Below are 27,753 nucleotides of genomic sequence, written 5' to 3'. Positions count from 1 at the left end.
CTGTGTATTGAAGAAAGAGATGGACCAGCTGGGAAGAATTAATAGTAGGAGGGGGGAGAACGACTCAAGGCTGGAGAGCATGACTTGAATGTACTCTGTTAAGTTGATAATAGCTTCTGGTAAAATAGAGTAATCATATTTAACCAGATTTTATAACTGAGAACTCATCTAGCTGTTTATACTTCAATTTTTTTTTTTTTTTGTAATATATATATATATCAGATTGAAATTATTCACATTTCATATAATAGGCAAGTTGCAAGCTTTTATCTAAGGTCAGCTCTCTAAATAAGCAGGTGAGAGCTCAGGTGTAGAGTCCTTGCACTCACAAGCGCTTTACTTCATACCTGATTGCACCGATTTCAGTAGGATAAAAGCTGTGTGTGTGTGAAATGCACCAGTGTCGAGAATACAAGGTGGTTATGCATCAGGTGAAATTCTGTGATACAGAACCACATCGTGAGACGCCGGCACATGCGAGTGGTACTTAGGAGCGCAGTTGCCGTCACCGCCTCCACGAGCCCGACGAGCGCGCGTGCCGCGAGGGTGCCACAGCTGGCCCAGGCTCTGCCCCCACCCCGAGCCCCCGGTTTTGATCGGTCCCGCTGTGACTGACTTCTGTCAAGGAGGACTCTGAAAATACCTTTCTCCCATGTGGGTTTTTCCTCAGTGGTGATGCCTCTGAGCAGTGCCTGTGTGCACGCGAAGCAGCAGGCACTTTTAACCTAGAATTTTCTGCCTTTCCACAAAATTTAAAGTTGTAACAGCATCTATTTTTCTTTCTTTGTTTTAACTGGGGGCTTTTTAGGAAAGGTATTTTCAAGTACAACAATGAATTTTACCTGTAGCTTCCATGTGATTTTAAGACTTTTATCTGGTTTTAGCTCTCGAAGAGACAAAATAAACTTTACAAAGAAACTCTCTGTAAACATACTGTTTCACTGTATGTTTAACTGTAAGCATATTATTTAAGAATAATCCCCCATTTTTAAAATCCAAAGGCCAGAGTATAGTGAAAGTTTAGCTTGAAACAGCAGCATTTTCTGTTGCTAATGACAGTTTCTTCAGTTAGAAATTAGATATCAGGTGGCAATGTTTTTATCTCGTATCAGGATTTATTTTTTTCTGGCAGCGTGTCCTTGTTGCAGGACAGTTAACCTTGAGTCCTCCACAAGAGTGTCCCCTGCATTTTCTTATTTGCCTCCCCCATGTTATAAAAAAGCAAACCAAAGACCTCAAGGAAGCTGACTGGGTCGCAGGGAAGTGTACTCATCAATTAAATGTGTGACAGTGTTTTCTGTTGGATGGACTAATATGTCAAGGAGATGGGCAGGACCTCATGTTTGTGCTTTTGACAAATCAGCAAATGTTTAATCTCTGGATGTGCAGCGTCTCATAAATAATGCAGCAGTCACTGAACCAAAACACTTCTCTGCCAGGAGAGTCTCTGTCGTTAGAGGAGTAAAAGGCAAAATGAAACTAAATCATCCTTTTTGTTTAATGCATTGCTGCTGTTATACTTCTCAGTAAGACTTTACCCAGCGGCAGGCTGCTTGTTTTCCCTCTGAGCTTCTGTTGAGTGCAGCACATGTATTTAAAGGCTCATCAAGTTCTCATTTATAATTTATACGTTTCTTATATTCTGCTATAAAGTCTGTTTGCACTACTTTTTCCTTTCTCAGTTGATTTTCCTTTACTCTCTTCTAATACGTAAATTTCCTCTCATTAACTGGAGGAAAACAGTCTATTAGACAGCTGTGAAGGAGTAAAAGCCAGCAGCGATCCCACAGAACCTATGGGTGAAACCACGGCAGAGCTTCCCCGGGATCAGTGGGGGCAGGAAGGGTCGGTCTCAGCCCCAGCACCCCGCGGTAGCATCACTCTCTCCACAGGGCCGGGGACGCTGCGGGGCAGGGGATGGTGCGGGAACGGGGAAGGGACGGGGACGGTGCGGGGACGGGGAAGGTGCAGGGCTCGCTGCTCTGAGGTGCACCAGGTGAGGGATGGCCACCTCTTCCTGCCATGGTGGCCATGCGACACATGGCCACAGGCCTGTCACCGGCCCCTGCCGGGTCTGCGTGGGCAGCCTGTGCCAGCGTGTGACCGTGGGCTTTTTACCTGCTGTCTTCCAGAGCCACCTCCCGGCTCAACGGCCTCTTGCACTTCAGATCTTCTTTATTTCACTTGCGTAAGATGCTGTGATTGCAACAAGCGCCGTTTGCCCCCGCTGTGAGGGGGTGTGCTGGGAGCACAGCGCGTTCGTGCGGTTGCTCAGCGCTGCGGTGAGCTGCGTCCCAGAAGCCCGAGAGCGGGTGCCCGGCAAACGAGGGATATATGGTTATTAGACATGGGAGGTGGAGTGGATTTCCTTGTATCTCGTGGGAACTCTGTGGCAGAGAAAAGGGTCCTGAAGGCCACAGGAGGCTGACGGCCGTTCTCAGCAGTAGACGTGCACGCTGCGTCGCGATGGGTCTGGAGATGGCATTTGAGCTCCTGTGCTGGCTGGCACCGAAGTGCTTGTGCCTGTGCACATAGGGGGTACGCTTAAGCGGTGCCCTGAACAAAGGTGCTTTCTTCAATAAGGGGCTGAGGATTAAGACCTCAAAAGTCTCCAGAAATCAGGCAATTACTTCAGTATTTGTAAGGAAGTGGTGCTAATATTTTGCTGAGTATGGGTGGACTTTGGTATCCTTCTAAAATTGATTTGCTGAGGTGGGAGGTTATTTGCTTTTCTGAATGCAGTAGAGACTATTCCTGCGTTTCCGTGCTGTACTCGGTCATGGACTAATCCTTAAAAGTGTGACAGAGTTCCGTAGTCGGATTAGGTCACTGTTTTGAAAAACACTAAAGAGAATAGTCGCTCAGGGCTAGATCAGCAGGAGGAGGAATAAGTCCTATCTGAATCTGAACTGGGAACACATAGTATTTTATTTTCAATAGTAAGTCAGATTTTTCGTGTAGGCACTAAACTCTGCTTCTGCTTATACTTTGTAACACACCACTTGGGTCAATATCAGGAAACTTCACATGTATTCAAACATCTAGGCCTTTGCTAGACAGTTTTATAGTCTTTCTCTTGGGGTCAGCACACTGAGAAAACACTGTCCCCTGCCTGCTGCCCACCGAGGCGGGAGCAGGAGCCGCCGGGCTGGGCACCGCACCGTTCGGTCGTGGGAATTATTGTCTGAATAGGAAGAGGGAAAGCTGTACAAACGTGTACAAATGCTCCCAGCACTCCTGTTAGATTTTAGGTGTTGCTCCCGCTCCGCGGCTGGCGGAGCCGTTCGCTCTGCACGGCTCGCTGGGGAGATGGAAACCTGTGACTGGCCCTGCGAAGCCATCGGCTCTCTCAGCCCTCCTCTCGGTTCTGCACTGCGCCGTCTCCAAAAGCACTTGTTCTGCTCTGAAAGTGAAGCAGAAATTGTCAGGCTTTTGTAAAAGAATTGTGGGGATGCGTTCGGTGTTTAGAAAGGTACTTGTCTGTGTGCTGCATCCCTTTGGTATTTCTAAAGGTACACCTGGTAATGGTGCCCGTACCACCTTTCTCAACTAAGTTAGGGATCTTCTTTATAACGGCTTGCAAAACTTCAGAGGAGCAATAAAGGAAATGAATATATTTACACATCTTAGAAAATGTAAAAATTAGTAATTTTATTTATTAGCATTTAATTTCTTCTGTTCTTTTTAGTTGGAAAGCATGATATTTTTGGTTGTAGTTCGTAAAAGTAGATATTTTTATAATTTCTTATTTTATTCTTGTTTTTTACAGGCTCTAGGAAGTTTTTACTTTCTTCATGAATCTTTGAAAAACATCTACCAGTTTGATTTTAAAGGTAAGCAAAGGAATGGAAGGTTGTTAATTGTCAATTGGCTTTATATATCAAGGCAGCTTTCCTGTCATCTCCTCGGATAGTGGTGCCTAGCAGTTTTTTTCCACGGTAGGCAGACTTCTGTATAATGCATGCAAGTCCACTGATGACAGACAGTACTTTTCTTACCTTTTATAGACCTCTTAGAAGAAGTCAATGGACCGGCCACAGGTTGAAAAACGGTGCATTAATCATTCCCATGCAGATGGAACTTTGTATCCATAGAGATCCCTGATGATTTCAAAAGAACTCTGAATGGCCACAAGGTTCTTCCAGGTAGATCAGATACAGGACCAAGACCTTAGATGTCCAACAGTGATGGTCGTTTTGCAAAGCAGCTGAGGTAGATTTATGGCTTAAATTACTTGGAGCAGTGCAGGTCAGTGGGAGGGTGTCACTGTTTTTAACCCACATTGATCCATCAGGTTGGAGGTCTTGCTAAATCTCAGAATTTTAAAAGTAATGCTAGGCTATGTACATTAAATATTAGGAATATCATAGAAAGTTATTTAATGCTTCCTGAAGTGTATATAGAAAAGATTATATAAAATTTATGTTATTTCAGTTGAGAACTGTCTGTATATTAAATACAAAAATCTTCTGAGCTTCATTTAGCTTACTGAGCTGAATCACATTAATACTACATCTAGCATCCCATTAATTTGAGACACTCTTGAAATGGTGGTAACTATGGAGTGAAATAATTGTCTTAATTATATAGATTCATTATTTTTCTTCTCAGTAGAGACAGATTCTCTCTGCTCGCATAATTGAGGGTACAGGGTCTTCCTTCCCTGAAATATTTGAATGGTTCTTCTACATATATAGCAATTCAAGGTTTAGCCCAGATAAGTCCTCCTGTCATCATCGCTTTCAATGCTGAAGGAGAATTTTAGGTGTGATACCAGAGGCAGTTCAGAGTAGATTTTATTCCTGAGAGAGCAGACTGGAAACCTCAATAGTGATGTAGGGGCTTCTGGTGAGAGGTTGTGTCTAGTCTTCTCCCAGACTAGAACGGTTCTGCAGGCACCAAGTAATGACAGAGGGTGTTCCGTGTCGGATGAAGTGTGTGCGGGGTGGGAATGCTGGAGGAGGTGCGGACGTGCAGCTGGGTGTCGGAGGAGTGACCCGTCCCGGGGTGGGACAGCCACGGGTCCACCATGTGTGTGAGGAGGATGAGCAGACGGCGAGAGAGGCACAGAAGCACGCACTTGGATGTGAGGTGGCAGCATCACTCCGAACTGTTCGCTCATTTTGCCATGGGAATGGCTTTGTGTATCAGTAACGTGCGAATTGCGTCTGCCCACCCGACTCCCACACCCGCGATCCCATCGCCCCCGCGCTGGCAGAATCGTGCTCCGAATTCCACCCGACATCCCCCCCACCCCGGGCATAGGCGAGAGGTGTCCTGCTCCAGCGACACCTGACAGGGAAATTACTACTGTTGTAGGAAAAGAGGAGTTTTCTGGGTTTATTAATCAGTGATTGACAGCTTATTCGCTACTATACAGTTTTTAAAAGAAAATGTAAGCATTAAAAAAAAAAAGTGAGAAAATGGAAGGAAGAAGTGTAGGGGAGAAAATCGGTATGAAAGAAAAAAGCAGATACTTGTTCCAGAAAATAAACACTTTAAATGTTCAGTGCTTTGTTTTGCTCAGCAGAACCTGAGCAAAGCCAGATGAGGTGTGAACCACACACCTGATGATGTGTTTGGCCCCATCATCGCTTGGAAAGAAAAAACTCTTAATAAAAATCTGAGGAAAGCGGGTGCTACACTGGATCGGTGTTGTAAGTCACCCGCTGCTCTCTTAATGTAGAGCAGAACCAGTCTCCCGGTGTAGTGTTTGTAAAATACGGCCCTGAAGGCTCCCATCTTTCAGGGGAAATGTAAAACTTGCCTCTTCTCTCATGACTATTGACATTTTCACAGTGTATTAAGCTCTTAAATCAGAGGAAAAATCCAAATGGATACAAACGTTCTCTGCACAAAAATCATTATGAAATTCTAGTTCTACTCAAAAGCATGCAAAAAATAGATGTTTATAGACAATTCAATATTCCTGTAACATCACTGAGTCTTTTCAGCATTCACCACACCGTTGGATGTGACTGGATACAGTCTCTGGAAAAAAAGATTGTCTCTGTTTTTCAGTTCTCAGGAATAGATATTTGAGATTTTAAGTAAGAACAATTTTCTCCTACAGACTCATGTATTATTTTATACATCATAGAAGGTTTTTTACAGTGGTCAGAAGCCCAAAAGTTTGCTTACGATTTAAGCTGTTGAGAAGCCGTGTGTTCTGAAGGGCCGTCGTCCAGCAGAGGGGTTTGCTAAGGGGAGGATCAGCCCAGTTTCACTCTACCGCTTTGATTTACAGAAAGAATCACGTTTTCTCTGGTGTGAAAGCAGAAATAGGGTAGAAATATTTTTATGTGGAGGTACACGAGAAGGCGTGCTTCCTTCCTCCTGCGTTTGCTTCTCAGCAGTCATGTAAATGAATCGCTGGTTCATATTTGGCATTGATGTTACCCTAAGTTGATGGTAAAGTGCCTCCTTTCTGCCAAGTGCTACCTTTTATTTAGGCTCTCCCAGCAGAAGCCTTCAGTCCTTACAGTTCTGCCAAGTGTTCTTTGTCTCCTGAACGACATCGGGATCTTTTCGCTGACAGTTAAACTTGCTGAAGAAGGCACAGCCATCTGTGATCTACTTAGAACGATGCCACATCAGTTTATCAGGATATTTGTTTAGTCTTCCTGTGGGAGCCAGATCTCAAAGTGATTGGCACGTAAAGAATTATACTTTTTCTTCCCCCCTTGAAGACACATTGCTACATTACAGTAAATGCTTCCTCAGATTATATACAATACTTTATCTAGACAACTTAAAGTTTTTGTATTGCATGGTATTTTCACCAGATGCCAGTAGATCTGGACAGTTCAGGGCTCTTGGTAATAGTTGTTTTGGAATTTATGTCTTATGCATTGATAGTCAAAACTCAGTCCAGTTGGGTCGTTCCAGCTTAACGCTGGCTGTAAGGCAGCTGCCCAAATTCCTGTGTCGGAGGAGTTTGGTAAATGAAGTTAGGCTCTCACCTTTAGACATGCCAATATGTTGCCCTGATCAGGAGAGAGACAGTACAAACTGGGCTGAGAAGCAGAACCTCTTGTTCATGAGCCGTATACATCTGTCGATGGATGTTAAGGCTGAAAAGTCTGTGCTCTTTCTGTCTGTGGTGTAACCGTTCAGTAAAGACTTTGGAAACTGATGTGGTTTACCACGAAGTCTTTTTTTTACAAACACAGCACCCATTCCAGCTTTAAATTCACACGTCAGCCTCATGTGCTGATGGCCAGAAGTGGATGATCAGAACGAGACGGGTTGCTATGTGGTCACAGAGCAGCTGATACGGGATCTGAATGGAATGAGTCCAGTTCGTCTTCTGCATATCCCCAGAGCAAGATTTTTGTGTTTGCACTTTGAAAAAATCTGATCAAGAGAACTGATGCAAAGGCCTAGTGTCAGTGAGGGCCATTCAAAAATAAGACTTTTTTTTACTCTAAGGGTTTTCAAGTGACTATACAAATAATTCAGAGTTGTCTGAGCTGCAGATATAAGCACAGAACATTTCAGGAGGAAATAAGGGGAAAAAACAATGCCTTTTGTCCTGATACCTGATTTTTATTTTTTTAATCATTTTCAGTCACGTAACTGACTAAGGAACACCCAGCTGAAAGTTGATGATTTGTGTTGCTGGCCTTGTCGGGTGGAGGCTGGCACGTAGGGAGTGGGGACGGTAGCAGGGTTGAAAACCATTTCCACCTACACGCGCAGGGGTGGATGTGCTGCCTCGGCCACTGTTCTCCCCGGGCGAGCAGCTGTTTTTACAGGGGGCACAGACCCAGAGGAGATCCTCTGATAGGCACAGATCCAGAGGAGGTCCTCTGACAAGCACAGACCCAGAGGAGGTCCTTCGATGGGCACAGACCCAGAGGAGGTCTTCTGATGGGCACAGACCCAGAGGAGGTCCTCTGATGGGCACAGGCCCAAGTGACACCCTCCGATGGGCAGCTGTGAGGCCATTGTGCCTCCAGATGCGGTCTAGGTTAGGCCTTGACACTTAGCAAGTGTCCTCTCTAAGGCTCTGTTCGTGCATGTATGATTTCTGTTGTGGTTCAAGGTATTTAAATATTTACGAATATCCAGGCTTTTCCAGGATCTTGCTCAAGTCTGACAGTCTGGAACAGTGTTATCCAGCAAAATAATGCGTTAAGTAGAAAATGAACTTCCTCTTTTAATCAGGTTTCACATTGCTGTTTCTGAATTCCATTGACTGTCTCCATTCCTGTTTTGGGACATAAAGAAATTTCAAATTTCCCTGTTCTAGACCACTTGGCTTTGGTGCAACATATTCTCCGCTACTCTCATGTCCCTGAGGGAAAACATTCAGTCTGTTCAAGAACTTTTTTCACATTTCTTGTTTTGTCTCTGGGCATTGTAGTATTTGAATGACTTCAGTGGATGACTTGAGTGTGTCACCTTCCTCTGCAGAAGCAGTTGTTAATTGAAAACAGATTTAATTTTCACAAAAGAAGCTGTCTAGCTATTTTCCCATCTCTCTTCTTATTTCTCATCTTCTTCTTTCTCTTCTTGTCATCATCTTCTTCTTTCTCATCTCCCATCTTCTTGGGGAGACATTTGAGAAGATAGTGATGGTGGTTGCAGTTAGCTCTAGACTCGGGTTGGTTAGGTTTGGAATTTAAAGAAAGATTTGTACTGATGGTACAAGACAGACCTGGACATCCCAGAGCAGGTCCAGCACAGGGCCACTCAGATGTGGGAGCATGTTCCATAGGAGATGAGGGTGAGAGAGCTGGGACTATTCTAGTTTCGTTACAAGGAGGCTTGGGGTGATCTCACCGGGAGGTATAAACACCCGAAAGGAGAGTGCAAAGAGGAGGGAGCCAGGCTCTGCTCAGTGGTGCCAGTGGCAGGACAAGGGGCAGCAGGCACAAATTGGAATACACGATATTCCACTTAAATGTAAGAATTTTTATTTTTTTTTTTATGGGTGTGGCGCTGGACTGGACAGCTTCCCAGGGAGGCTGCGGGGTCTGCATTTTTGGACACATACCTGAGGGACCTGCTGTGCGCAGGGGTGGGCCAGAGGTGTCCGGAGCTCCTGCCAGCCCCAGCCATCCTGTGGGTCAGTGTTTGCTGATGACTTTTTCCCACCTTGCTACAAAGTTGAGTTGTCTGCACTTCAAAAAATGCTACCTCCCTTAAACGCTGTTAACCAAGTGATTAGTTGACCTGTGAACCCCAAAAGATGGCTGATATTTTATTTTTTTTTCCTCTGAGAATTTGCAATGGTGGTACTGGGAAATTACATTTCCTTCAGTAAATCCTGACATTTGTACTCATTCCTGAAAAGAGGCGTCTCCTGGAAGAACCATGCCAGCGAGTTCGAGTGCCAGGGTGTGCAGAGACCTGGTTCATAATTAGAGCTCCAACACCTTACAGTGCTCTGGGGAGTGACACCAGCGGCAGCCCTGACTCTATGGGCATTATGGCTGCTTTGGCGGTCTCTCTTTTCCCCCCAACAGCTCAGTGTCTGCGTGTTTCTGCTGAGACCCGACTGCCTGTTTTGCAGGTGCCCCCACATGGCAATAAGCGCTGTAAATGGCTTATGATGTTAAAGATATGTATGTTAATTATGTTTTATATCTCTTCCTAGCTAAGAAGTATAAAAAGGTCACTGGGAAAGAAATCTACTCAGACACTTTAGAAAGCACGCCCATGCTGGAAAAGGAGAAGTTTCCACAGGATTATTTCCCTGAGGTAGGTACAGTCCTGTGGAGCATTCCCAAATATGAGGTTTGGTTCTGATTTGCTCTAATTACTTGAGTAGCTACTCTTGGTAATGTAAATAAGGTCAGAATCCAGTCTGGGGGTTTTTTTTGGTTTTTGTTTGTCGGTTTCTTGTCACCTATCATACATACTTTAAGTCATCACATGGATTTACCAAATTCAAATGGAGTTCTTTGTATAGTAGGAAATCCTTGTGAAGGATGGAGACAGTGATGAAAAGACTTGTTTGTGCAGTTAAAGCCAAAGGAGTAGCGCACAGTGCCAATTGCGAGCCTGTTTCGGGGAGACGCACTGCTTTGAATGGATTCCATCTGTATTCAGCAGCAGCAGCTCTGTGGTTGCAGCGATCCCGGGTTCTGTCCGTACAGCCAGGCGCTGCTGCCGGACGCGGAGGGAAAAGGTGGTTTCTCAGTGGTACGAGAATACACATAACTTGAAAACATACTGAGGTTTTCCTCTGACACAGCCTCGTACTCCCTTTTCTCGTTGCTCTCTTACGAGCCGGGGAGTGCTGCGCGTCTGAAGGTGGAGGTGAAGGTCTTGTCAAACCCAGAAGCAGAAGTGCAGCCGAGGGCTGTCTTCCGCTGCTCCTGCAAGTGTAACTGCACATGCATGCACAGCCTTTGCCTGCAATTCTCTTCTTTGACGTTTGCGTTAATTTGCGTATTTTTAATTCCTTGAGAACATCTAGAACATGGGTGTTTAATGGTTGGTGTTTACTACAAGCCAAGTGAATAAATTTGTTGAATTCCTGTAATATTTGTGGTTCAAACAGGCACATTGCAATTTTAATATTAAGAAGAACTAAATAAACTTGAAGAATTAATTTAGAATTTGTAAATATACACACTTAGAGATATTTACATAGTGCATGTGGGCTTGGAATAGCATTGCATAACTGATTACGGAGTTGTTGGGATGTAGGTTATTCTTTTTCTTGACTTTGATACTAAATTATTTATTTTTATATTCTTTATTTCTATACTGGGAGGGAAACTGCCTCTGACATAATTGTACTAGCTTTTACCTCCTGTGAATAAACATCTTAAATACTTCTTTGAAGTTAAATGTTGTATCATGTTGAAGGAACTCCAGGCGGTTGCTCAGGTATTTATTTTTCTCCTCCATCAGCAGTAAGTGTAGCAGTGTGGGAGATTGACAACGTAAGTAGGAAACAAACAGTGCCGTTGAATGATGTGATTGTAATCCTGAGAGCGGGGAACAGCACTGCGGGCGCTGTTATCGCGCTTAACAGCAATAGGCCAAATTATGGATTGTTCATTGATACCCGGGAAGAATTATTTCCGTCGTTATTTCACTGCTGTTGTTTCATCACGAGACTGGCAAATTTGTAACTTGTTCAGCATCGTTTATTGCCGCCGTTTACATGAACGATTCTTCACAGTCTCCTGGAGAAAGGGTTGAGTTCAGTGGCTTTCCCACACGCTTCTGTGCACCAGGGATCGAGCCCGCTTCTCGTGGGCGCTCAGGGATCGCTTGTTCCCACGCTGTTTTCGGAGCTGGAGCTGCCACAGAGCCTGCGGCGCTGCTGTGGGCACGGGAGCATTGGGGCCAGACCCCGAGAAGCAGCTAAACACCTTTCAAGGACCCGACGCCTTCATACTGTTCCCATCTGTGACATTACCTTGAATGACTTTTCTAAGGAGAGGGCACCGTGTTCTGGTGTTGTCAGGGATACTGTTTACCTGGAGGAAAAATAAAGAGGAAAAGAGAAAATCCACAAACGCAATGAAGATATGAGCGAATCCCTGAAGCACCTCGGCAGTTTAGTTCTGTTCCTGCGCACAGCACAGCTCCCTGTGATAGTGATGGGGACAGACTGGTGGAACAGGCGGGGGATTTACCTGTTTTATGTCAGAGCTTCACGCAGGGGAGAGGAAAGTGATGGTGGCTCTCCGGGGCTGTGGTAATACAGATAATAGCAGCATTGGTATTTACAGTTCTCTAACTTCCCGTGCTCTTTTGGCACGCACCCTAGGATAGACCAAGCCAGCTTATTTTTCATGTGACTTGAAAAGTTAGAAAATAATTGTGATGCTTTGTACACTACGCTGTTTTTCATTTTGGACTGAAGATCAAGGGGTCTCTCAGGCACACATAAGCACAGCAACATCACAAAACCAACAGTGGCATAACTTTGCTTTTCATAGACATGTTTCTTTTTTTAAAGCTAAAATTGATCTTATTACCTATTCTCTTCCTAGCCAAGTGTTGGTAATAGCAATGCTGATTAAAAAAACACAAAGTAACATGTATTTTGAAAACCTGAATTGACACAGCGGAATGTGTGAGCAGCGTGTCTGTCCAAACATTACATTTACATGCTCTTGTGTGTTTTAGCCAGACTTCTCGTATCACATTACAATATTTTGAGTGAGAAATGGTTTGAGACTGATTTCCTTTCCTTTTATTACTGCTGCTTAAGGATGATCTAAAAGTAATTACAATGATTGAGGCATAATGCAATTCAAAATAATTACGGCCCACTGCATATAAAACTAACAAAACTTTCTGTCTTGATTTATGGGTCCTCTTGGCTAGGCATAAGACTCAAATGATGCCTCTGGGAGCAACACTCCAGATAATGTTAGGCCATTTAAAAAAAAGCAGATTTGTGTAGTCTATCAGGCCTGAGTAATTTTTTTTTCCCATAGTGAGAAATTGGTTGTTATCATAGATCACAGATACTGCTCAAAGCTCTTATGAAAGATGAATTAATTTCACTAATGCTTTAATGCAAACCTTTCATGGAGAAGGCTGTATGGTGATAACCTTACTGCGGTCTCTCCTTTCTCAATGATGATTTATGTTGTCTTTTAGTAGATGAAACTGCCTGTATTCACAATCCATCTGCTGGCTAAAGGAATCCTATTAACAGAGGATCCGAGAAGAGACTTAATACTGTAAGGTGAAAGATGTGGTATCCCCTTTCTGGGACATGAAGTGGGATTTTTTTTTCCTATTTTAAAATGTAGATACCTCTCTGAGAGTGTACAGATGATCTATATCATCTCTACCTGGTTTTCTGCTGGTTTACAGATGGTGGATCAGCCAGCTGTTAAAGTCAAAACAAAGATTGTTGCTTTGAAATTTGCAGTGAGAAACAGTTTTCTCTTTTGTCTTTCCCAAGCTATAGTTCTTCTTTAAAATCTGCTTCCAAACTTTTCTTCTGTCCAAATACTGTATTTGGAAATATGAAAGCACATCAGTGATCCAAAATCCGAAGGCGTGTTGTTCAGCTGCAGTACATATCTAAGGTGAAGGATGACATGTTTATATTCGAGATGTTAGACAGTGCTTCAACGACTGGGCTGTGTGAGGTCCAAAGCCTTTTGCATTCTTAAATAGGCAAATTATTAATCAGTGAATTACTTATTGAAGTTAAAGGAATTGAGTAAGTGTTTTCAAGTTATGAGTGTCTAAAGGTGATTTACAGTTTGGGGGAATATACAAATTGCACAATAAAACGAGTGTCCTTTTATGACGCAGAGGCATAGGTGTCCTTGCTTTTCAGCCGCGGCTGGGCAACGTCCTCCAGCATGAGCTGCCGTGCCTCCCCAGTCCCTGCCGTGGCTTTGACTGGTGCCAAGTGAAAGGCGCAAACCATCATGTTTCCGTCCACCACTGTTGCTTTTGTAACTATTTTAGGTCATATGTTCAAAAAAAATTTAATTTTGCTGTATAGATGAGTTCTAAAGAAAACCTTAATTGGAAGAGAATGTCATCAACTGCTGAGTTAGGCGTATCCTGACCATCGCAGCACATCGCAGCAAGGTCGGGGTTCTGATTTTGTCGTTTTGGGACAAGTCAGGTGACACTGCTGTTCCTGGCAACACACACAGTCGTCCTGTGTACGACTGTCATGTTGTCACTGTGCTGCTATTACCTTAATAGTATAAATTTTATTATTGTAATTATCTACCTTTAATGATTGTTTTATAAAATAAGGTTTGTAATGGCTCTTTGCTTTCTCAGAAAATATGAAACGAACTACAGAATTACTGTCATGTTTTGGGTTGGGCATCTAAAACTCAGGTCCATTGTTTATATTCCTATCAAGCCTAAATTCTGCTGTTGCGGAGAAATGAATTCTTACAGATTTAAACGTTCTTTGGAGAGTTTAATGAAATACAGGAAGAAAAAAGAAGGTGCCTTGTAAAAGAGAAGAAATGCGGTATCTCTGGCGGTGGCTATGAAGCGTGAGAAGAGGCCGGTGGCCCGTGCTGAGCTCTCTCACGCGTGCCGTCGCTCTGCGCTGCTCCTGGCAGTGGCCGAGGCGGGAGCGTTGCTGCTGGCTGCTCCTTCGCGGGGGATGTGTGTGGGAGGAAGTGGATGGCAGTAACGATTTGCTTGTCCCGTGGTTTTGTATGTAAAAAGAAGTGGAGCAAGTGTAGGGTTTATCACACATTCCTTATATTTGCTTACATCACGCACAGATACTTAAATGTGGTCTTCCAATAGATACACTCTTACTAAATTCTTTATACTGTGTTTTCTGGTAAATAAAGGGCAATGAAAGCGTTATGTGAAAAAGGAAATTATCAGCTAAATTATTACACTACGTAATAGATTTTGTAATTAGATAGACTGACTTCATATTCTTAAGCTCTCACTATGCATTTTTGATGAGTGCCATAGATATTTTCATTTGCAGACTTTTAAATTTATGTAATGACTTCTAAAAATCTTTAGCAGTAAAAATATGACTGATAGTGCTGTTACAATGTTTGATAGTGTTCAAAGGCTGAACTGGGCTTGAGTCTTCCATATACTCTGTATTATTCTGAAAAACGGGGAAATTAGAAAGGTGCTTTGAACAGTTCGTGTACAAACTCCTAAAACACAAGAACGTGAATTCTTTAATTCTATAAACTTATCTAAGGAGAGAGAAGAAGTCATTTTGGGGCAGGAACTACGTTCTCCACAGTTTTTATGGAAAGTTGTCATAATAGACGCCCCTTCTCCTGGCTGGTTCAACGCTGAGCAGCGTACTGTGCGTACGTGAAAGGCAAGGTCCGGCGTGAGGCTTTGAGGAGGAGTTCCTCTCGCCGCAGTGCTGTGGGCCTGTTAATGCCGAACATCGCGTGTGCCCCCGTTGTTCTCGCTGCTCTGCATTCGGCGTTGGCGTGCGAGGTTCCCCGTCTTCCTCCGAACTGCGGTGTGCCTTTAAGAAGCTGCAATTACACTGCAGTCATTGCCACTTTAATATGTCTTTCCTTCGTGCCCCTGCTTTGTATGGTTGAATAAACCCTTGCTGGGTCACTATTTAATTTGATATGGTCCCTCTCAGTAAAATGATGGAGAAAAGATGAATTAAGGCTCTGTGCTAGTCATTATCAATCATGGTTTGTGTGCATTACTTATTGCTCACAGTGCTTTTTGACATTAGCCCTCTATAACCTCTCTCTTCATGTTAATGTTGTCTGGAGGTCCTTTTACCCGATGTAGCAGAGGTTATTTATGTAGGTGGTGTTTCTAGGGGGTTTTAAAAGGTCAGCACGATCTCCTGAGAGACTCTACTCACAAAGAAAAGGCTGGTGGAGTGTAACTACAAGTTCTCAAATGGTGATTTTTTTAAGTTTTTTTGAAGGACTTCTAATAGAGAGGTGTCAGAATTTCCGTTACACTTATTAAAGTAAATTTTTGGTAAAATAGCCTCTAATACATACTACTACCCTTAAAACCAGTATTTGCCGTGTATGTGTTTGGAATCGCTGAGCTACTATAAGAAATGCTGTATTTTACCATGTTATGAAATGCAAATTCTGTTGGAAATCCCTTTTCATTGGCTTGTTTCAGCGTCAGCTTGCACGGAACAGAACGAGGCGGCAGAGCTGAGGGTTGGGCATACTTTATACTGGTGTCGCTTGTGTTGGTGAGGCCGTTGGTGGCAGACTCAGAGAATTGAACGATGGTTGACAACAGGACTCTTGGTCTCGTACACTTTGGTGCACAAAGCCTTAAGCTAACTGTACATGCACGAGCCCCTGGCAGCAGGCAGGGCCATCCAAGGGAGAAAGGGATCTGGCTGATGTCATTGCGAGGCTTCTCACCACTGTCTTAAAAGGGAGAGGTTCCTGGGGGCAGGGAAAACACAAGTGTCACAGCCGTTTTCAAGAAAGGCAAAAAGGAGGGTCCCAGGTGGCCTCTCCTAAGTCATGGGAAGGTGACGGAGCAGATCTTCCTGGATGATCAGTTGCATGGACAAGAGGAGGACTGTGGATGTTGTGTACATTGACTCTAGCAAGGTCTTTGATGCAGTCTGTCATAGTATCTTTGAAGCCCAACTGGTGACATATGTACTGGGTAGGTGGAGTATAAGATAGCTGGAAAGTTGGCCAACCACCAGGCTCACAAGGTGGTGAGCAAAGTCCAGCTGGCAGCTAGTTGATGGTGCTGTTCCTCAGGAGTCGATGCTGGGATCTGTACACCTTGGACAACAGTGTGGAGCACACGCTCAACTTTGCAGATGATGTTAAGTTTGGGGAGCAGCCAGTATGCTGGAGGGCATGGCTGCTTTTCAGAAGGGCTTCAACAGGCTGAAGAAATGGTCTGATGGGAACCTCATGGAGTTCAGCAAAGGTTAATGCCAAACCTTGTCCCTGGGATGGGATAACCTCATAAAGCGGTACAGGCTGGAGGTGACTATCCAGAAAACAGAAGAGGACACGGATCTTGTTGGACAGCAAGTTGAACATGAGCCAGCAGTGTACTTTGGCGGCAGAGAAGGCCAGCAGCATCCCAGGATGTGTTAGGTCCCAGGAAGGGACTCCCATCTGTTCAGCACTCCAAGGCAGGTCACATCTCCAGTGCCTTGTTTGGGAACCCCTGTACCAGACAGATGTGGGAAAACCGGAGCAAGTGTAGCAGAGGCACCTCTGGGGCTGGAGCAGGAGGTGTGGGAGGAGAAGCCAGAGAACCCGTCTGTGCCACCAGAAGGAGATGATGAGGGACCACGCTTGCTGGCTGCGGTGGCCAACTGGTGGCTCCAGGGATGGAGCCGGGTGCCTCTGGGTGGTGTGCAGCGACAGGACAAGGGGCAGCAGTCATCAGCTGCAGCAAGGGAAAATCTGACTAAATCTGGGAAAAGATTTCACCACGAGGGTAAACATCAGAAGAGAGGCCCAGATAGGTTGTGGAATCGCTGTCCTTGGAGATGCTCAAAACCCAACTGGATATGTCTCCAAGCGGCATGGTCTAGTTGGCCCCGTTTTAATGTTACATCTTTTGAAGTATCTATTATGTTGCCAAAGAGGAAAATAGCAAATGAAAAATGACAGCTTGATTGAAGACTTTATCTTGGGCCACATCATAGGCTTGGATTATTTGATTTTAAGTTCTATGTATTGTTCTTCAGTAATTAAAAGTTCGATATAGTTATTTTTAAGAATGAAATGACAGAGCTCCCCTTTTCTGATTGAGATTAGATTTAAGCCAATTTTGAATGCTTTTAGCATTTAACTTTTTCATTGTTTTGCTTTTGAATAAACGTTGACATTTTGCCAAATCTCAGCTTGTGACTGCGCTGTCATGATCATCACAGAAACTGTGAAGACAAGGGACCTTATTGGATCACGGGGTTTGTAGTTCAGCCATGGAAGCTGGACTGTGGGGAGGGTTTGGTGTGTTAGCCCTCTGGCCAGCCGTCCCCTCACTGACCAGAGTGAGGATCTGCAGAAGAGGTTATTTTTCAGTGTTGGGGGAAAAAAAGTATTTACAGTAAAGTAGATGTTTTTCTCAGTAGAGCTGCAGTTTAAGAAAAATCAAAAGTTGGGCTCTCCAAAGAAAAAATAGTAAGGATTCAGAGAAATTAGCTCCCCTCTGAATGGATCCATCAGCTGGATTTCAGCGTAGTGAGCTGTTAGGATTTCCCCCCTGAATATGACCTTATTAGACCTAGGCACATTTACGTGCTTTCAAAAGCCCAAATTCTTAAAAGACTTAAGCACCTATAAGCATCAATAAACAACTGCTGTTGATTACTAAATATCTCAAAACCACTTTCCCCCCCAACTGTAGTAACAGAGTTGATGCAGTGAGCTGCCAGGCGTCACCGGGCAGGTCTGCGGGAGGGTGCTGGTGTGAACGTCACATGTGCTCAGAAGAGAAATCCATTTACTCCGTATAATCCTTCTGGCTTTAGGAGTTTTTTTCTCCTTTTGTCTATAGGAAATCTTTACATTTGGCTAAACATTTTTCCTGTTAATTTATTTTATTCTCTCTTAATATATGTCCCGTGAGCTGCTGAAAGCCAAGTGTGAGTAGATGTCGTGGTTTTGACATAAGTCCAGAACAGAAGAAAGTTGTTCATTGTGTGTCCACAGTATCAAAGTAGGAATTTTGACTCACTGCATAAAGGACTTTGTTGTTAGTCACTGTTCTTGGACTCAGATGTTTTGAGAAGACTACTTCCTCGTGCTGCTGTAGCAAAGCAAAGCTGGTGAGATTTGTGCAGGAAGAGCCTCCAGCCCTTCGTCGGCAGGGCCGGCACAGCTGGGATTTTCCCTGCAGCTCTGGCAGTAGAGTCTGGCTGTCGCAGTCTGGGTGGGAAGGTCCCACAGCCTGCAGAAAGGTGGTGCTGAAAGTGCCACCTGAAGTAAGAAGTGCTAAAAACAGGTTTCCCAAAATCTGGAGTACATGACTGTGCATAAATTTGGTAGACAATTTTTTACTTCTTAGTTTTGTAGCGTGTAGGTGACAGTTTTTCCACAAAATTAGGAACTCTGAAGTTGAGTGCAATCAACGAAATAAGCTGTCGTTTACAAGTAACTTTGCACATTTTTGTGGGTTTGATAGGACAACTGCTTATCAGTAAATAGTTTTCACATTCAACCTTTCAAGAATAAGCTATTATTTATTCAGTAAAATAAACACTTTAAAATCTTTGTGAGCATATGGGGAATGCAAGGAGACCCCCAGTGGGGAAGGGGCCCCAGTGACGGAGGGGAGTTTGGCTGCGGGTACCGGGCTGGTGCCGGCAGAGGGGAGGAGGTGGGAGGTAGGTGACGGTGACCTGAAGGTGACAGAAAACAGCCCCTTTAGATGTTGTGGGCCTTTCACTATCTCAGCAGTATTTGGGACTTCAAAATTTCATGAGGACTGTCTGTTCCCGGTGAGGCGGATAAAAACACCTGGCAAGTCTCTGCTGCAGGCAGAGCCGTAGGGGAGCGATGGCGCTGAACGGGGATGCTCTGCCATGGACGGCACTTTACCCGAGATAAGGAGTTGCAGTCTTCTGCTACAGAATCATTGGCGTCGTTATTTAGGCCTGTCTGGTGCAGTATTCATTACCAGAGAACATTAGCCTAGCCCCGCATTCATTGTTAACAGTGAATAAATAGGATGCAGAATCATGTCTTTTTGTGGGAGGCTGTAATTTATGGCAGCAGCTTCGGAGTGGTGCTGAAAAAATCCTGTTGCTGTATCAGGAGTGTCATACGTTGGCGTGAGCTGATTTGTGGCTTTCTCGCAGACATTGCAGTTTTGATAAATGTAATGTTTTACCATTATTTAAATTCCCCTTAACTTTTATAGAAATATTGGGTGGGTTGGCTCGGCAGGAGAAATGGCTTTCTAGCAGACCTCATTCATTTTAATTTGATATAAATCTCTGATGACAGTTCAGGTAAAATTACAAAGAAGCCAAGACATTCGTGCATAGGCGGTAAGAATTTGCTGGTTTAGGCTAAGCGTAAATACAGTTGTAAAGCTTTCCTAATTGGTTATCTTTCAATTATAAACAACTACCGGGCCTTCTGTTAATTGTAAGTGCAAGTTTATAACTGATGCAGGACCTAAAAGATAAATAATTCCAGGATTTATAAGAGAGGCAATATTTGTTTTCAAGGTACCTCAGTTGGTATGCAGAGCTTATGCACAGCATATGGATGAACTTTGTTTCATTTTGTTCTGTATAAGTACATTTCACTTTCACGCTAATCCTTTACTTAAGGTGACTGATTCTTATTTGCTTATTTTTCAGTGCAAGTGGTCCAGAAAAGGTTTCATTCGAACAAGATGGTGTATTACTGATTGGTAAGTTGCATCTTTAAGTTAGTTCTGGTTATGTGCGTAGCATGTATATTTTTGTTAACAACTATCTCAAGGAATTCATATGTGTAGATTGGGCTATTCATAGAACAGATTGGTTCCAGAACAGCTGCTTTTTATTTATTGAGCACATAGTGCTCAGTAAGTTGTAATGATGCATAACAAAACGTGATGTTAATACTCACATGTGTGTGCAGTTAGCACGGGACAATCCAGGTCATAAGCCACCTCTCAATCAGGCACCATCAGGAGAGCTTGGTGCCTGTGACCGAGGCCACGGGAGCTGGAGCGTCCCCCCACTGGTGCTCCCCATCTCGCCCGGCACAGCCGAGGCTCTGCAGCGTCTCCTGGGTCAGATCCCTCTGCCTGGGCACGTGCAGCCCTCGCCGCCGGGGTTTAGGCGGGAAGAGATCGTTCTCTGTGGACTCCTCAAGCCCGGTCTGGTTTCCACCAAAGTCAGTGGAGGGACCCTACCTTTAAGGAATGCAGCTTTTTAAAACTGGTTTCTACTAAATTACTTTTACTGGAACAGAACTTTTTATTTGTCGTATTCAGGTGAGGATTCCCATTTTAAACCCGAGGCACAGTCCTGTTCTCTGTGAGGCTGCTTGTTTTCAGCCCAGAGCGCAGCGAGGCGCCTGGCAGCGCAGGGGCTGGTGGAGGGGCAGCGGGCAGCACACCGCTCCTCCCCGCGCTCGCGGGCGCCCGAGGAGACGCCCCGTCCCACCACACTTAGCGCAGTTCAATGTAACCTGGCTGTCATCACGGCAGGGAGAGTTCCTCATCAGGTCTGCAGAAGGAGCAAACGTATTTTGCTCTTGGGATCGCCCAACAGCCCAGAGGGGCAGCAGACAGCTGCATGAAAACACAAGTTGAACATCATTCTGGTGTTACGCACGAGGTCACCCTCTTTGGGAGAAGCAGTGCCAAACAGTGTTGACAAGAGGTGTAACTCCTAACTGGAGCATTTTACTGTCTGTGTTTGAAAATTGGACCTTTAATAGCGATAATAGCAGTAGTAATAGCAGTAGTGTGTGTTGGGGGAAGCAGCTGATTGTGCAAAACACTATACCTGAGAGAGCTTGGAAATTCTCCTTGATTAACACAGGGAGAGCTCAATAAACAAACCCGCGGGTGGTTCAGCTTTCTCCAGTCCTACCTGGAAATCTGACCCTACTTTTTTACCATTTAGTCATAGTTTTGGTCTTTACTGCTTGTTTGTGTTAGACTCACCTAAATGTATGTGAATGTTCAACATTTTTCCCTTCCTCCTGTGGTCATTTCATGTCTTAAAATTGTAAGTTTGATTTTAAAGTCTGGTGAATGCTTGCACAGGCTGACTTTTGAGTGCTGAACAGTGTTCTTGCTTGTTTGCATAAGCATGTTTATTAGATTAACCAGTTTGTAAAAAAGGAAAAAGCATCGGGTTGTCTCCTTTTAGATACTTCTGACCCAGAAATCAGGCAGGCAACTATGGGAGAATGTAGGTTCTTGTTAATTTTTCCAGATCCATATGACATGGCATGTGATTCCAGCAGTAGAGATCTGCAGAAGTTGGTATTCAGCACCAATTGCTGATCTGGCCTTTCCTCTAATGTCATGACTTTTCCAGGTTCTGTCTCTCCTATCCTCTTGGGTTTCTTCTTTGCAGAAAAAATAGCGTGAATTTATTTTTAGGCCTTTCCAAGAAAATAATGTTCTTCAGACATAGATTTAAAAAAAAAAAATTTCTTGCAGGTTGATAGTGAAAAAGGATGATCTTGGAAGGAGCAGTCTGTAGGTAGATATTCTGAACAGATAATATACTGCACTTATGTTTCCTGAGGGTATTTTGGGGAGTAAGAGTGAGGAGACTCACAGCTGCTTCTGCTCTGTAGGGAGGTGAGCTCTGGTGGGAGTTGCGTGTCTGGAGTAGTCTGCGATGGTGGTCCACGTGGTATAACAAGATCTCAGATGTTTCTAATGGGAAGTTGAAGGGGCAAGTTACTGTGAACAGTTTCTGGAGAGTGGAAGTGAAATATTATGGAAAATACAGGGGGTTAGAAAATACACCTAATTAGGTCTAAGTGCACAATGTGTCTGTTCATGGTATGGTAAGTGTTTAAACCCGGTCTATGTGCATATGCGTATGAACAAAGTTCTGACCATTTTCATTGTCATGACTTTTGATCTATACATTTCTACATGCTAATAATAGTTTAATAAAAATATAGCCAGGAGACTTGTTGTTAATACTTCTGCATGAATCCTTGAAGGGAGCTATTAATTTTCCCTGCCTAGGAAACATCGTTATAGACTGTACCTCATGCCAGGAACAGAGGGCTTCCAAAGACCCAAAAAAAGTCACCTTAAACAGAGATTTCAGAGAACTGTCCTCTTTTTCATCCTCTGTGATTCAGTGATCTCCCCCCGTTGAGTTCCTCTGTGAATCCAGATTTTTCACATCCGTTATTCTTCATTAGCTTATCTTTAGTGCAAATGAAGAATTAAGGAATCTTGGGGCACTCAGAGATTTCATGTTGAGAAAAAAAAACAACAAGAGAACTGCATAACTATATGCACCTTTTTTTTTTTTTGCCTTTTTTTTTAGTATCTTGAATACAAAGGGGAGGTGGTATTTATTTCTATTCCAATAGTTCTTAGTGTTACTGTCTTAATAGGTGCAAGATAATGCCCTGAATGCATTACAGTCTTTACTACAGTTTACATATATAGTTTATATTTGGTAGGGAGGATGGAGTAGAGAATACATTTATAAAATGTAGGTATGGCACCAACCTGGGAATGTTTGCAAGTGTATCAGAGGTCAGAATCGGCAATCCAAATTGTTTTATTATTTTAGAGAAAGTAGGATTGCAAGATTAAAGTCAGGGAGGTGCAAAACATTGCACCTTGGGAGGAGAATTCAAAAGCACAAATACGACATTGGGAATAACTGACCCATTACCCATACTGTAGAAAAGGGTCAAGGGAGAAGAAATTTAATACGGTTCATTATTATCTTACTGAGATGTGTTGATAGATCCATCATGTGAAGGGCGTGGAGGGAGGAAGGTATGGTAATTATTTAATTGACTCCTGCCAAGGCTTTCGATAGAGTGCTCTGTGCTGCGCTTTAGGTAAGTGGAGAAAGAACGGGAGAGTCAGGCATGGTAGGGGTGTTTGAAGAGGAGTTGAAAAATTTGGCTCCCCCCATCTGGGAGACTGGTCGCTGTCTGTCTCCCCTGCAGAAAGGGCCAAAGGAAATCAGTTTCATTTGCAGGAAAACAGGTAATGTGATGAGAGTGTTAATTTAAGGGCAGGGAAATTGTAGGTGGAAGGTCCTTCATTAGCAAGTTGTAAGAACAAGCAGTTTTTAGGCAGATGGGGATGGATGATAGACACCTTCATGCAGGAGGTGAGTTCATGCCATGGGGTCTCTCCCAGTCCTACAGGGATTATTCTTTCTGTTCATCCTTCAGGCAGACAGGAATGGACATCCCAAGCCATCGTCTCCAGATTATGTTTTGTAGTTATGTGCTAATTATATATCGTAATACAAAGGTTAGTAGGACTAGTTCATCATCGCTGTGAGTTCATTCGGCAGGACACGCTGCTCCCTGTAGCCAAAAGCCCCACCAGTGTCTGTGGAAGAGCCTTTGTGCCGGCTGCTTGGTGACCTGTCTGTCTCTGTCGTGCATTCGCTGTTCTGACTGCCGTTCCGTGCTGTGTCCACATCTGGTCCCTGACTCCTTCACCTTCTGGGGAGTCTCCCCATGCACAGCCTGGGGCTTCTGCTCAATACCTCCCTCTCCCCAAGTCTGTCCCCATGTTCTCGCTGCGGGCTGCAGACTGCAGACTGCTTTCTGAACATGAGGTGTGTTTGCCTTCTCTGTTGTTTTTTATCTCCAGACTGAATTCTCACACAAGAGATGTCCGTGCAGAGGAGTAGTAATGCAGTCAGTATGATTTAGTTGTTAGCTCAGATTCAAAGTGCTTGGTTCCTATAAAGGGAAAAGTTGTTTTCTAAGTCCGAAATCCCAGGCAAGGTAATGTAGTCAGATGATGGGGCTGAGCTGTGGTTCACCTCACAAAGGGGGCTGAGAACTCACTAAATGGACCTTTCATTCAGGAATTCCTGCATTCCTGGTTTGCTTGAGGGGGGGGCTGTTAGTGGAGTGGTGGGGTGGTGGTGTTGCTAAATCTGTGTGAAAAGAGTATTCCAGGTGCTCTGGTTTCACTGTGACTCGCCAAGTTCCATCACCAACAGAGCTTAACAGCAAAGCAAAGGGATGACAGAGTTTTTAAAAAAGCAGACCAAGTCTCTGGGACACAAAAAGCCACAAGCAGAGCAAACATAAAGCAGAATGCCAGCTTGGCCGTAACATCTGGATAGCTTTCTGTTTGCCACGCAGATGTGTCCTGTCTGTCAGCAGTGGGAAACCAGAGTTCAGAAACGCAGTGTGCCTTCCATGGCCGGGGGTTGGACAAGGTGATCTTTAACAGTCCGTTCCAACCCAAACCATTCTGTGGTTCTGTAATTTAACTTTTAGGCAGGGGGGCAAAAGGTGTTTCTGTTTCACAGGGGTCTGAAGTTGGTTTCATTCATTAAGAAGAAACTTCCAGAACATCCCTATTTCTCTTCTCCTCAAACAGACCAAAATCCATAGGTCTTCCATACAAGCAATAGGATTCTTTTCAGAAGAGTCTTCCGTCAGTCTTTGGCCATCCCACGAGGCGGACACTGGGCGCTGTGACAGCGGTCCTCAGCTCCTGCAGAGGAGCTCCCAAAGCCAGGACAGCCTTTACCCCGCGGGGTGATGTGCTTCTGGAGTGCAGCACCAGCAGTGGGTAGGGGATGCCGCTGCGGTGCGCTTAGGCTGAGCCAGCCCGCAGCAGGAGAAGGACCGTGGTCTGACTCCCTGCCTCGCTGCAGAGCAGCAAAGGATGAGTTAATACTCCTGTCCTTCAGGTTAGGAAGCAAAGCTGTGAAATTGTACAAATTTTACTGATTTTCTGGGGCTAGCTACTCATCCAAGTCTGGTGAGGAGCGGCTGAGGACGTGGTGCTGAGGGACATGGTTTAGTGATGGACTTGGCAGTGCTGGGTTAACGGTTGGACTTGATGGGGCAGACGTGGTGCTGAGGGACATGGTTTAGTGATGGACTTGGCAGTGCTGGGTTAACGGTTGGACTTGATGATCTTAAGGGTCTTTTCCAACATAGACAATTCTAGGGTTCTGTGATCTTGCAGGCACAGTCCAAGTTAAGCAGCCTATGTCCTCTTCACGTGTGCCCTGGTGGCCAAGAAGGCCAATGGCATCCTGGGGGGCATCAAGCAGAGTGTGGCCAGCAGGTGGAGGGAGGTCATCCTCCCCCTCTGCTCTGCCCTGGGGAGGCCACATCTGGAGCACTGTGTCCAGTTTGGGGCTCCCCGGGTCAAGAAGGAGAGGGAACTGCTGGAGAGGGTCCAGCAAAGGGCTACGGAGATGCTGAGGGGACTGGAGCATCTCTCTGCTGAGGAAAGGCTGAGGGACGTGGGGCTGTTCAGTCTGGAGAGGAGAAGACTGAGGGGGATCTCATCAACGCTGATCAATCCTTCAAGGGAGGGTGCCGGGGGGATGGGACCAGTCTGTTTCCAGTGGTGCCCAGTGACAGGACAAGAGGGAACGGGCACAAAGGTGACCATGGGCAGTTCCATCTCCACCTGAGGAGGGCCTTCTCTGCTGTGAGGGCGGCAGAGCAGTGGCAGAGGCTGCCCAGAGAGGTGGGGGAGTCTCCCCCTCTGGAGCCATCCCAAACCCGCCTGGACGCCGTCCTGTGCCACTGCTGGAGGTGCCCCTGCTCTGGCGGGGGGTGGGGTGGGGGAGCTCCAGAGGGACCTTCCAGCCCTGCCAGTCTGGGATTCGGTGATTCCCGGCTACCAGTGGTGTGTGGATTGACCACTGCTATCTTGGTGTTGCCCACACAGGGACAGATGAGGAGTTGCAGTGATACGATTTAGTCAGTAAAATTCTCCTGTCAAGAGCTTTTCATTTTGTTTATTGCAAAGCCACAGTTCTACTCAGTATTTAGCTGCAGCTTTTTAAACTTGAAGTTGTTTGTGTACACGTTCATTTTTCATTTTAAAAATGTTCTAGTGAGAGGGTACTGCTTGATTTCTGTGAATTGTAACTGACAAATAGTGTTTCATTTTCATATTATGCATATTTTAAGCAAAAGCCAGCCTAGATGCAGTCTTACCTGTGGATGAATTGTCATAAATTTGATGATAGTCTGACAATTTTCTGATGATGATAGCTTAATTTGCACAGTCTGTGTGAGTAAATATTAAGGTAACATACGAGAGAATACAGTAAGTGTTATTATGTTGAATGCTTTGCTGATGCAACAAATGTTTTTTTCTTTTATCCTGAATCATTTTATTTTTTTCCTTTTTTTGTCATAGTGCCTTTGACTTGGTAAACATTCATCTTTTCCATGATGCTTCCAATTTAATTGCTTGGGAAACAAGCCCATCGGTTTACTCAGGAATACGGCATAAGGCTCTTGGCTATGTACTTGATAGGTATGTATTAGCCTTTACTAGCCTCTTTCGATCTTCTGTGTTCGTAAGCAGCATATAAAAGATGTTTCAAAAGGTGCACTCAAAAATGTAGAGATTTCTATTCTGTGAACTGAAAATGGTCACTTCTTAACAGAGTTTTCTAGACGGTGCCAATTACAGGTCAGTTTATGTTGCTTACTCTTTTAAGCTAAATTACTGAGATTGGAAAATCTCTCCGAAGTCACCAGAAATTGTAGAGTAGAAAGTAGGTTTATTTTTTAAATGTGCTGGTTAGACTAGCTCCTTTTTAGTCTGCGTGGAGCCTAATACCGCTGCCATTCAAGTATGTTTTCAGTTACAGAACAATAGGATGATTCCCGTTGGAAGGGACCTATGGGAGCCTCTTGTTCATCCTCCTGCTCAGAGCAGGACGGTCTTCAACACCAGATCGGGTTGTTCGAGACTTGTCCAGCTGAGCTTTGAAAGCTCCACACATGGTGGTTTGCAGCTCCTCCGGGCCACCCATTGACTATCTTCATTATGAAACTTTTTCTCCCTAATGTCCAGTCAGAATTTCCCTCAAAGCAGTTTGTGTCCATGGCCCCCATCTTTTGGTGTGCGTTGCTGAGGAGAGCCTGGCTCTGTCTTTTCTGTGACTACCAGACAGATGGAGCCAGGAACCAAAATCCTCCCGTAGCCACCTTTCCCCTAAACCGAACAAATCTTGTCCAGACCACGCTTTTGCCAAGAAAGGCTGGACCAGATGATCCCTGAGGTCCCTTCCAACGTGGGGTTCTGTGATTCTATGAAGTGCAGCTCTTTCAGCCTCTCCTTTCAAGTCAGGCGCTCCAACACCCTCAACAGCAGCCCCTGTGGGGTTCTCACCTCTGTGCTAGCCGAGTGCTGGAGGCAGCGACACAGCATCGTGTGCAGTCATCGCTGTTATCAATAACTTCATGGTTTATAACGGTGTTACAGAGTTGATTCATCTGATGGGTGGTACAATGCAGAGGAGAGTCCCCAGAATACCCAACAATTTACAGCTACCCTAATTAGCGCTTACAAAGACAGAAAAAAAGACATTTTTTTCTTGAGTAAGAAAAAATTATTTCTGCATGGGCGTATGTGTACTGGCAAAGTAAATAGATATTTCTCTTACGAGGTCCTGCTTGACTTCATGTTTGCCTGAGAAATAGAGCTTTGGAGTGTCTCTTCAAAGCAGCCATGGCATACGCTGCGATCGGTGGCGTGAGACACGCTGCTTCGGCTGGAAAAAGCAAAAGCAAAGCGCTGCCTGTGCCGTTTTCCTGCCCCATCCCTGGTGTCCGGCGGCCCGCGGCGGTGTGCCCTGTGCCGGGCTGCGCGAGCTCTCTGCAGCGGGACCCCGGGCAGCGCCGGACACTGCGCCCTCCCCACGGC

General features: G+C 44.7%; 1 protein-coding gene across 1 annotated transcript in view; it reads left to right on the top strand.

Annotated features, from left to right (window-relative positions):
• Window positions 1-27,753, top strand: part of INPP5A (inositol polyphosphate-5-phosphatase, 40kDa) — a 184,681-nt gene that overhangs the window by 67,264 nt on the left and 89,664 nt on the right. The window contains exons 6-9 of the mRNA XM_009892737.1: window positions 3,770-3,833; window positions 9,605-9,708; window positions 19,742-19,794; window positions 26,236-26,355. Of these exons, the coding sequence (XP_009891039.1) occupies window positions 3,770-3,833; window positions 9,605-9,708; window positions 19,742-19,794; window positions 26,236-26,355 (341 nt within the window). The remainder of the gene's footprint in view (window positions 1-3,769; window positions 3,834-9,604; window positions 9,709-19,741; window positions 19,795-26,235; window positions 26,356-27,753) is intronic.

Source organism: Charadrius vociferus, unplaced genomic scaffold, assembly GCF_000708025.1.
Source record: "Charadrius vociferus isolate BGI_N301 unplaced genomic scaffold, ASM70802v2 scaffold38, whole genome shotgun sequence".
NCBI classification, from domain to species: Eukaryota; Metazoa; Chordata; class Aves; order Charadriiformes; family Charadriidae; genus Charadrius; species Charadrius vociferus.
This window is presented reverse-complemented; position numbering and strand designations above follow the sequence as displayed.